Source organism: Calypte anna, chromosome 5A (genome assembly GCF_003957555.1).
Source record: "Calypte anna isolate BGI_N300 chromosome 5A, bCalAnn1_v1.p, whole genome shotgun sequence".
Taxonomy (NCBI): Eukaryota; Metazoa; Chordata; class Aves; order Apodiformes; family Trochilidae; genus Calypte; species Calypte anna.
The window spans coordinates 23210846-23222919 of record NC_044251.1 but is presented as its reverse complement, the minus strand read 5'-3'; the positions used below and the strand labels follow the sequence as shown (position 1 = coordinate 23222919).

Genomic DNA, 12074 nt, shown 5'->3' with positions numbered 1-12074 from the left:
AGTCCTGTAAATGGAAATGAAAGACAGTATCAAGGAGTAAGGTACAGAGAGCTGGCTGATCATGAGGTTTCACCTTCCCCAGTGAAACTGATTTAACACAGCTGCAGTCCAGTTTAAGCAGGTGAAATCTTTTAGTTCCTGCCTAACAGCAGTATCTTGAGATATGACTTGTGCTGTATTTTAAACCCAAATTTTGAACTTGAACTTCTATATACAATCAGAAATAATGTAAGCCATAGGCTATACTGCCTGTAGGGGGAGTTGCTTTGTGTAATATGGTCATTTTGAAGTGATCTTCTAGGTATAGTGGCATTAAGGGTATAGCAAAGCCGTAATCATAAGGAGTGGTGTTTGGGGATTCTTCTGGGTGTTTTCCCTAGGACTTTTCTTTTCCTCAGCCCTTGACACTTGGACAAATCTAAAAAAAAAAAAAAAAAGAAACAAAACTACTGCTTTTCCCATAAAATTTGCTTTACTTGTCATCTTGAAAAGGATTTAGACTTGATTCTGAATATACATCAGACAGTATGATGTCTTACCAAAAAAGATCATTTCTGTCCAAGTTGGCATACTGTGTAAGAAAACAAAACAAAAATCGGATTGGAAAAATAACTTGTTGTTCTGGCTAAAATTTTTGTAAAAGGACTGAAAAGAGGGGGGAAAGCAGAATGGTTGATGAAATAGCAGCAAACTCAGGTTAAAACAAACAAAAATTGCTGGATTTAATCCCTGTAAAGAAAAGGTGAGAGCATAATCATGAATATTACTTGTGCTCTCCTAGCTGTGCATGACCAAAATATTCCAAGGATATTCTGGGGGAAAAATCAAGGATATTTAAAAATACCTGATTTTTTTTTTCTATTAGTATGATTTCTTTATAGCTTTGTTATTTTAATTGCTGAGGCATGAGAGGATAACAATCTCTAAACCTAAAAAGAATATTAGAGTAGCTTTCAGTAGGTCCCTGTTTAGTTTCAACTGCATATTGTTCACGGGATCAGTTTTGGAGTTTGTGTGGGGTTTTTTGTTTGTTTTTTTGTGTGGCTTTTTTTGTTGTTGGGGGGGGTTTTTGGGTTTTTGTTTGTTTGTTTGTGTGGGGTTTTTTTGGTTGGTTTTTTTGTTTTTTTTTTTCCAAACCTGGACTTCTGTTTGTAAAATTCTTTTGTTAAAAATGGTCTTGCTTATTTTCAAAGCAGACTCAGTAATTTTTCAAATTCTTTTCACTGGTAATAGGATCAGGCCAAACCCACTCAATTCTTTCAGATGTGATGACATCTATAGTACAGCCAACTGGACTGTACTTGAACTACTCTTGACAACGTGAGGTGGTTTTTTTGGCAATTTTTTTTCTTTGGTTTGAAGACTTTCCCAATTATTTTTGTGTGAAATGCCTTTGCAATTACATGTTTTTACATAATATAAATGTGCATGTCCTGGCTTGAGCTCAAAGAGTTATCTGAAATAATGAGGTAATATGGAGAGAGAACAAATAATTGAAAATAGTGCTTTGTGATACAAATGTTACTAAATTGCCCATTCGTGTCCGTAGGTCACAACACCCTTTCTGGATATTGGTCAGCTTTTAAGTGAAAGCATTTTTAAAAATACATAGCTGGGTGTAATTGGTTACACTTTGTAGGTTTTATTTTTAGTTCAGTTTTGTAAGCAGAGGTAGTGAAATTGAAAACAGCAGGTGTTCAATTTGGATATTTCAATAACAATTCCAAAACAAAGATTATGATTAAATTTTTAAAATTAACAAAATTTTGTAACATAAAATCAGTTATATGTGGAGGCATAAATCTGTCAAGGTAGAAATGTTTTTCCTTTGCTAGAGGTGCTAAGTGAAACAGAACTGCACTGCAAACAATCCCTGTGGGTGTCTGGAACAGAGGACAGGCTCAAATCACAAGAGAATTGGGATGTTGCTTTACAAGTGCCAGAGCTGACAAGATTTAATGCCAAGGTAAAGAAAAACCCTTCCTAGCTGGTGGTGGAAAAATGGTTTGGAAAATAAGGAGGGGGGTCTTTTCTGCTAGACCACTTGGCTTCCTGATTTTTCCAAAGGCTTATTCCCATTTCTAGGAATCCTGTGCTGCAAGGTCCCCACGGACAGGTCTCCTTGTGTGTCCTGCTGCACCAGTGTTGAAGGAGTGTGTACAGAAGACCTTTTTCCTCTGGGGAAGAACTGTCTGACTCTAGATGGGCAGTCCTGATTCAGCAGGTATTATCTGAGAAACATAATTTTCTGGGCAGTATAGCATTTCTAAAAAGGATATATCAGAGAATTCACCCTGTGGAAATTCTGCTTGTAGTTTTTGTTCTGTCTTGTATTGCCTTTTTTTTCAGAAAACTCAATTTATTGCACAGTGGAAACTCCTCTGAGTTTGCCTTGTTTAAGCTCGTAAAAAGACAAAGTATTAGTGCTGGGAGTAGTATTTCTGACATACTGATTTTTGTGGCCTTACTCTGATTTTAATAAGTAGTTTTAATCTTAAAACATTAAAGCATCATCTAGTAAAATTCCCTGTATGTGGAGAGAGTTGAAAAATAGCTTGCTAAGTGTGGTGATTATACTGATGTTAAAAATTGGTTACCTAAAGAAGAAATATATACACATCTCAAGCGTGGCACATGCCACACATGCCACTTGAATATACACTTGGGAGTGAAAGCAGAGCAGTTCTTAAGTTTAGCAGATAAATTTGCTGTTAATGTTTATTAAGAATATATTTTGGCTTTTATACTCCATCCTAAATCTTTGCCATATCCTTAAAGCAGGTTTTTAATTTCTTCTATATATGTATTGCCATTTAGCTTAAATAACTTCACATAATATATGGAAAATGTAAAGTACTTGGTCAAACAGAGCATGGGCTTTCTTCCATAGCAGAGAAAGGAGTTGTGAAGAGAATCTGGAAGGAGGATTCCAGCTCTCAGAAGATAAAGATAAAAGAAAGTAGACATTTATAGAAAATCAAATATAGAGTGCAAACATACTTAGCTGTCAAAGGAGACTAAAAATAAATACTTTTTTTTTTTTTCCTGGACTTTGTCAGCCACCCTTCCTAAGTGCCTCTTATCAAAACACACTTCATAGAATCATAGAATGGTTTGTGTTGGAAGGGGCCTTAAAGATTATCTAGTTTCCCCTTTTCCAGTTGTGAACTTCACCAGACTGCCACAACTTTTCAAATATGATGCAAAGTGTCTTCGCATCTTCATGAACCAGTTCTCTCAGGAGCTGCAGATAGATCTCATGAGGTCCTACGGGCTTGTGCACTCACTTTCAGATTCTTTAGATCATCTCAGACCTGCTCTTCTCCTACAGTGGGTGGATCTTCTTATTTCCAGTCCCTCCCTTTGCCTTTTGCAACATGGGAGGTGTGGCCAGAGCCCTTGCTTGTGGAGGCTGAGGCACAAAAGTCACTGAGTACCTCATCCTTCTCCATGTATCTCTTGACCAAGTCTCCTGTTTCCTTCTGGAGAGGGCCCACGTTTTCCCTACTTTTCCTTTTAACACCATGTATCTACAGAAGCTTTTCTTGTTACCACTGGTGTTCCTGGCCAGATTCAATTCTATCAGGGTTTGCTAGGCTGATCCTTGGCTACTTCTTGCTGTTTTATACTGCTGTATCATTGATGGTTTAATTGCAATCTGTAGCTGTCTAAAAAAGAGAATTACCTGTTGTTTCCACAGCTCCCTCTAGGCAGCAGTGGTAATCCACATATGGTTTAGGGAATTCTTTCACTGCAGTTCAAACTGAAACCAGCATTCTACACACAGAGTAGAAAATAACCTTCATGCTGCTTGGTATTTCAGTGCTGTTGTGCTTATGCAAGCTGTGGAGAAGACAGACATTCAAACAGTGCCTCAGAATTTGCAGTGAGAAGTTTTTTGTTAAAACCCATGTTACTGCTTGGATTTGATTTGCTGCAGCTTTGCTCTCACAAAAGATAGGGAGTGCTTTCATTTTTCTTCTCTTTTCAATGAAAAGCTGCCCGTGTTTCTGCTGAAACTGTTCAGCTGGAAGACAGCCAGCATGGGTTTGGCAGTCTAGCATGTTACCAGTCTCTGTGTTCACAAGGGGAAAGCTCCCTTGGCAGCAAAGTAGGTCTTACAAAAAGTATCACACTGTATATGCCACTAACACTCCAAGAATTCCAGTCACTTTGTAGTAACTGTTTAGTGAGTGCTTAGCTACATATTGTGAAGCAAGTTAATGTTCACAACAGGTTTCATTCCATATAAGAGAGACAAATATGAAGAACCTGGAGGAGAGTCCTCATCACAGCTGCATGGTGAAGAGCTGAGAAGCAAATTGAGCATCCTCTTCCTCCTCTCACAAATTTACAAAGCTTCATGGGCTTCAACAGAGCTGGTGCCATTGCACCTAACCATGGCAGCATAGAAAGCTCCTGCCCAAAAGGTAGGGTAAGATAGATATTAATCCTGCAGAATTTAAGCTCTTAGAAGTTCAGGATGGCCCCATTGAGGCTGAAGTCTTGTGCTACAGTTGTTTTGGAATAGTTGCCCAGTATTTTCCGTGTGGAAAATAAGAACAGGCACTTATAAAAATTACGTGTTTCCATGGGGCTGGTAGCCTGTCTAATTTAAAAATCTTATAATTTGAGGTACCATGGCAGTATATACCAATGTATGTGCATGGCGGAGGAGATTTTGTGTGGGAATAGGAAGTTTGAACTGATGTGTTCTCTTGATGAAACACTGTGTATTGACATCAGAATGTTTCAGTTTTATGCAGATGTATTATTGAACCAGTGTGAATTGTATGTTGATGGTGCAGTAAGAATTGTCTTGTGTGAATCTCAAAGACATCTTCTGTTCTAGAGCGTGATGATGGCCCCCCCAACCCCTTGTGCCTTAACTCACAAAGCCTACATTGAAGTGCAGTATAATGTCGTATATTTTCAGAATCCCTACCAAGGAAGAGAGCAGCTTGTAATAGAATGAGGTCCAACTAATTTTGTGTTTCATCCTGTCCAATTTTAGTTGCAAACCAGAAACCATTTGATTAGTGATTCAAAGCGAGGATGCCTGGCATCTGTTAGAAAAACAATACGGATTAATTTGCCATTACTCATCATCCTGCCAAACAACTCGGGAGGGGAGAGTTTGGTTCATCATAGCACATAAGCATGAGGTCTGCTCAAATTGAACTTTACATTTAAGGTATTTTTCTCTTTTGGTACAGATTTTCCAAAGACTCTGCTGTAAACATTAATATTTAAACTATCCATTGAGAAAGGAAACAAAAGTAGATTTAATTTATGTTGATGAACAAAAATGCTATGGAAGTAGTGATTTTAAATTTACCTTTTCTTACTTGTGCTATTTTCAGATTCCAGGATAACATTGCAGGGGTAAACTTTACTCTGTCTATAGCTGACCTGTTGTACATGATGTAGAACAGATGAGTACCCACTTAAAAAACCTCATGTCTCCAGCAGAGGTCAGGGATAGCCAGTCATGGGCTCTGTGGTTGGGCCTGCTGAAGGAAGATGCAGTTGAATCTGTCTTTGCAGTCTGAATTGAGGAACTGCTTGAACACAAGGAAAGGAGCTGCCATGGAGCAGAGAATAAGTCCATCTGTGCCAGAACCCTGACTGTGATGGCTGGTAATGGTGTGTGGCAAGTGAAGCATGAAAGAATAGGCAAGCTTGTATGATATACTCTCCAAGTACTCCCTCCCATCTGCTGTGTATTCACAGTTCAGAAGCATCCTGAGGCAGCTTTTTTTATTTTCTGTACCTTTCCACATGTTTCTGTTCCATGAGTTTCAGTCTCTCTATAAACCCATGTAAAATTTATTAGCCACAGCAGCCTTTGGCAAGAAGTTCAGTAACCCAGCTATTCTAACTTGCTCATGATTTTACTGAGCTTTGCCATCTCCCTTCTACTCTGAGGTGTCCTGTTTTACTGTGATTCCTTAACTGCAATCCCAAGACTTCCATTCTCCTCACCACCCTGCTCTGAAACTTTTTATTTCTGTTATATTGTTTTTCAATTGCAGATATAAGAGCTACATTACTCAAGGTGAAGATTTACAGTAATAAAATACAGTGATAAAATACTGGTTTATTTTCTGTTCTCTTCCCAATAATATACTTTGGTTTGCTTCTCTGATCTCTAGGAAGTGTGAACTGGTATTTTCATTGACTGATCTACTCTACCCATAAGGTCTTGTTCCTCTATTGAGGCTGTCAGCTCAGGGTACATCATTTAAGATGTCAATTTTTTTTTCATGTGTGTATCACTGTCTCCACTGAATTCCTCTTGCCAGGCATTCAGTTTTAATTCTAAATTCCTGCAGTTCTTCATAGCCATCTGTTCTTCTTACTGCTTTGAATATTAGGGCAAACTGTTCACTCCTTTTTCCAGGTCCCTTATGCACATACTGAACAGCATAGGCCTCCTAGAAAGAAATACTTATTCCTTGTCACTTATTGGCCTGTTGCATTTTCTTCTTGCCTGTAAGCTTAATTGGCTTACCTGGTGCCAGTTAGCACCTACAACTGAGAAAAAGCTTTCCTTACACCCTACTGCTTCATGTAGGAGGGAAGCACAATTACAGGTACTATCAAGGTGCACAGATATTGAAGTCTGGGATTTTTGAAACAGGCAGGGAATGTCAGGAATTAGCTGGTACTTGAGCATTTTGACAGTTTTCAGCAGTGGGAGTTGTCCCTCACAGAATGCAAGGATCCATAAAGCAAAGACAGTAACTTTTTTCCTCTCACTGGTGAGGATTACTAAGCAAAAAATTTGGCAGTATAAATTTTGGCAAATACAGGACCAGGGACATTGGCTTTAAGGGAAGAACTAATGGGAGGCAGGAATCTTCTGTAAGGTTGTGCATGGACAGATTCCTATATTACTCTTGACAGTGCCTGCAGTGGGGCCTGTCCATCACACAAACTTCTTCCTATGCAAGTATCAAATGCTGAAATATCAAATCCTTAGTCACTGTGGCTGTCACATACACAATAGGCTTAGAAAGGAGAAAAGATCAGATTCAGCCTTTTGAAGAGGAACTCATGGCTATTAGGTGATTCTTCTTATTATCTTGGGTGTAATTAATGATGGTTCAGGAACCCCAGAGCTCAGCAGTACTGCTACTGTTCTTTTCCATCCTTGCTGCACTGTCTGAAATTACGATGTCCTTTTTCCAGCTAGTGGTGGGGAAAAACCCAAAGCCTCTTTAAACAGTGTGTCATGTGGTCAACCTTTTTGGCTGTAGGCCATCCAGGAAGAACAATGAATTTGAGTGCAAGAGAAATAGTACTAATTTTTTCCATGGAAAAAGTACTTTAAAACCTTCAGAAAAAACTTGCTGAGCTTCTTACAGTTTCAAGCAAAACATTTTATTCCAATGTTCCAATGCATTACTTCTAATGTATTGTAGAGAAAATATGTACTGAATGCCAGAAATCATACATCTGAGACAGATTTCAAATATCAAGCAAGTTTTATATAAGGGTATATGCAGACAAAAAATGGCTGAAGGGATTGATCAGAGCAGAAATGCACAAGAATATCTGTAAGACACAAACAGTTACAAGAAAAAGTCTGGCAAATAAATTATTTAAAGTTTATTGCCTGGATCTTTCCAACAGCTTTGAAAATATTTTTTACCAAGTTAAACACGAGAAGGAACATGCAAGATATGAACCAGAAATACCAAACTTGGTTCATAAAAGCAATGTCACAGAATTCTTTCAATAGACAATTCTTACAGGCAACAATGGGAGATGAAAAAGTTCAATAATACATAAATATATCCATCATCTATTAGTAAAAGCAAACAGCTGTACTAATTCAAGAGCATGCTACAGTCAGTGTGACATACCACATCTTTACGATGTACTACTGGTTTCCATGGAATAAATATTCTTGGTTTAAGGTAAAATGAGGTTTTGAAATAAGTGATCAGTGTTACTTTCAAAACCACTACTTCTAAAATAAATGTTGATTTAGTCTTTCCTCTCTGTGAAAGAACATGATTGAAGCTTGGATTTTTGTTTCCACTGCTACACTAGTATCTATGAAGTCTGTAGCATAAATGTACAGTTCATGCATTAGAACTTGATTGTCTTATGACATTAAAAAACCCCTCAGAAAACTTTTTTTCTCTTTATTTGTAGAATCATAGAATAGTTTGGGTTGGAAGGGATCTTAAAGATCATTGAGTTCCAAGTCCTATGCCATGGGCAGGGACACCTCCCCCTAGACCAGGTTGCCTAAAGTCCCATCCAACCTGGTCTTGAACACTTCCAGGGAAGGGAGCATCCACAGCTTTCCTGGGCAACCAGTCCCAGTGCTTCAGCACCCTCATGGTAAAGAATTTCTTCCTAATGTCGAAGCTAAATCTCCCTTATTCCAGTTTAAAGCCATTACCTCTTGTCCTCTCACTACATGTCCTTGTAAAAAGTCCCTCCTCAGCTTTCTTATAGCCTCCTTCAGGTACTGGAAGGCCAGGTCTTCTTGGAGTCTTCTCTTCTTCTGGCTAAACAGCCTGAACTCTTTCAGCCTGTCTTCACAGGAGATGTTCTCCAGCCCTCTGATGATAGTTCTAGCCTTCCTCTGGACTTGCTTCAACTGCTCCATGTCCTTCTTATACTGGGGGCTCCAGGGCTGGACACACCACTCTGGATGGGGTATCACCAGAGCAGAGGGGGAGAATCACCTCCCTTGACCTGCTGGCCACACTTCCTTTCATTCAACCCAGGATACAGTTGGCTTTCTGGGCTGCAAGTGCACATTGCCAGTTCACGCTGAGCTTCTCATCAACCATCACCCCCATGATTTTTCTACTATTAGGATGGTAAAAGGACCCACAGTAGAGGGCTGCATCTCAACATAACGTGTTTTATATGACGCTCTCAGATCAGCGTTTACACTGGTCACTGTTTACAGCAGTTTTGGTAGCATGCCCCTCCCCAAAAGAGGCAAGTAAATTAATCTATGATGAAATGTCGTAGATTTTAAATGATGTTAACGATGCCAAAATACTTTTTTTTGAGGCCAGCTGATAGAGTTGGTGAAACCCTTGTTTCTGCTCACTGAAGCAGCCTTCACTTTTAATGCATCATAGAATCATAGAATCGTCTGGGTTGGAAGGGGCTGTAGTGAAATGCGGCAACCAGGTGCCCCTAATTGCCAGGGAGTGAGCATGAGCTTGTGTCAAGCCCACCTGTGCCCAATTAGGGTGGGCCCCCACTGCGCATGAGCAGGACCAGGGGGCCAATAAAAGGTAAGACCTAAGACACAGGCTCAGCTCAGTCCTGAAACTCACAATCTCGGCATGCTTGGCTTTAAGTGCTGCTTTCAGCACGGCACTACCTTTATTGCTCCACTAGAGCTCATCACTGTCAGGGTGAGGCTTGAGTGGCGCAGCCGGCTAAGCACGTAACGACACAACCCAAGCAATGCTGAGGGCCGTGGGTTCGAGACTCCTCAGAGTCTCAAAACTGCCTCAAAGGTAGTACAGGGGTCAACAGAGCTCAGTAAAAAAATGGAGAGATTTTCTTAAAATATGTTGGAGGAGCTAGCTGTTAGCCTTCAGGTCAGTAACTGAAGGGCATGAAGTAACCTGAAGGCATCATCCACTCCCTTTCTCTATGTGTAGATGTGAGGCATCTCAAGATAGCAAGTTCTAAAAGGAAAATCATTATATATATATATATATGTATATATACCTGTAAGAGAAGGGTAAGTAGGGATAGCAGCAGTGGTGAGAAAGCAGTAGTTACAGGGTGTTCAAAGTAATAAACATGCTCAGATTAAATTGGAGAAGATCTAGTACAAACTTTCAGCCATCAAAACTACACAAACGTCATTAATTTGACTGTGTGGACTTCAAATAAATTCAAACCATCTCGTGAATAGTTTTTTTTTTTTTTTTAAAAGTGAGAGAGCAATAGTAAGGAATTTTTTTTTGCAGCACGCAAAGGCAAATGCCCTGATGTTTCTTACCTATTTTCTTAGGAGCAGCAACAGAATCAAAGATGTTTGCCTTCTACTGCTATAAAGGCAATATGAAGAGGCTCCTTTCCCCACATTGTTCAACTAAACCAAAACCTGTAAACTAAAGGCTAGCTTCTTTTTAGGTCAGGATGGCAGAAGAAGAAGGAATCTGTTCCATTTTAGGCCTTGGTGGAAGTTTTAGAAATTTAACATTAGAAAAACAATTTTTTTTTTTTTGAGAATTTCAACCTTTAAGTCTCATTTTATATAAAACTTTGTCCTTTTTCAGTCATACAAGTCCTCCCAAGATTTATGCTTGGTCTTCTGCTTCCTTACATTTTTTAGATGAGAGTGTATCTCATATTTGCTGGGTTTATAAATACCAATTTTCCTATTTAAATAAAGTGTTCGCATCTACTTCCAGCATTATCATTGGAACAATGTCTTTTGATGTGCATTGGTAAGAGTGTGAAATGAACCAATGAATGTTTTTTCTAAAAGAAGGCCACTCTGAAGCTACTTTCAGACATCACAAAGGATATGGTAGGGAAAAAGGATATGGAGAATGTTATCTTCTCACTCGATTTACTGTATTGTACCACTGCCTTTGACCAAATTGTGGCTGTGGTACTTTGTTATAGCTCAGTTTGCTTGTATTCTTCCACTAGGATTTGGTTTGGCATTGTCGTGGCAGAAAGGTGATCATTGGCTGGGTCTTGAATGGTTGTAAGAATCTGACCTGTCCCTCGGCTGATTCTCTGCCCATAAGAGCTTTTGCTCTTTTTGGCTGAAACTGTCTGACCTCTGTAGACTTGAGCCTGACGCTCACATATACCAAACTTGCTTAGCAGGATAAACACATCTCTACGGAAAGCTTTGGTGAAAATAGCATAAAGAAAGGGGTTGGCACAAGAATTGAGTGGGTAGAAGAGTACCAGTAAAATCTTGGAATTGGTGACAGTTATCAAGGGTTTGTTCATAATGGCAGATAAAGCATGGAAAGAGATGGGAGCCATGCACAGAAAGTCAGTGAAAATCAGCACAGCCATCCGCTTGGCAATTTTGGTGTCTTTGTCCCCGGACTTGTACTGAGGGTTTCGCACAGTTACGTAGATTTTTATGTAGCAGGCGCAAATGATGACAAAAGCAATAATGTTGCATATTAAAATGAAGACAACGTAGGCTTCTGCCACCGGTGTTTCGGTGTCCATAGGTAGGCAGATGCTGACTTTGCCATAGCTACTGACACCAACCAGTGGCAGAAGGGCAAGAAGAAAGCACAAGAGCCACCCCCCCAACATGATAACCAGGGCGTGCCGGAGGCGAATTTTGCGATTGGGACGCATGGCAAAAGTGATGGCATACCAGCGCTCCAGAGTGATCACAGTCAGGGTGTACACAGAAAGCTCACTGGCAAAGACTGTGAAAAAGCCAGCTGTATTGCAGCCAGGCCCAGTCTGCCACTCTATAGCATGGTTATAGTACTCTGATCTGGTGTAGAGATCCACCGAAGCGATCAGGAGGAGGTATAGACCCATGCAAAAATCAGCAAAGGCCAAGTTACACATCAGGAAGCGTTGTACAGTCAGTTTATAATGGCTGGTGAGAAGGATCAAAAGGACAAAAGTGTTACCTAGGATGGCCAGCAGGTTCACAAACCACACAACAATCCTCAGAAATTGATATCCCATTATATCCTCACAGGGATTAAACTCATCAGGCTCTGGAGTGCATATTACATCTCCGTTGTCCCCACAGACAGGATAGTCATAATGACTGTCAAAGGTCTCAACATCTTCTATTTGAGGATTCTTGAGTTCTTGGCCAAACCCAAGATTTCCTTCTCTATGCTCTTCCAAAAAAATGTAATAATGGGAATGTTCGTGAAAATCTGTGAACTTGGTGTTTTTGTCATACTCACTGTAGTTGTGGTCTGTGTATTCTTCTGCATAATCTTTGTAAAATGTACCTCTGAGATCTTTGACTGATCTTCTCTTACGAAAGCTGTGACTGCCACTTTGGTTACATGTCAGATACTCCAGGATTCTGAAAGAGTAGAGGGGGATATCACCACTGGCATGTACAG

General features: G+C 39.8%; 1 protein-coding gene across 3 annotated transcripts in view; it reads right to left on the bottom strand.

Annotated features, from left to right (window-relative positions):
- Positions 1-10623: 10623 nt before the first annotated feature.
- Positions 10624-12074, bottom strand: part of TSHR (thyroid stimulating hormone receptor) — a 44217-nt gene continuing 42766 nt past the window's right edge. For all 3 annotated transcript variants that reach the window (XM_008505170.2, XM_008505171.2, XM_008505172.2), the window contains one exon: positions 10624-12034. In XM_008505170.2, coding sequence (XP_008503392.1) covers positions 10624-12034 — 1411 coding nt within the window. The remainder of the gene's footprint in view (positions 12035-12074) is intronic.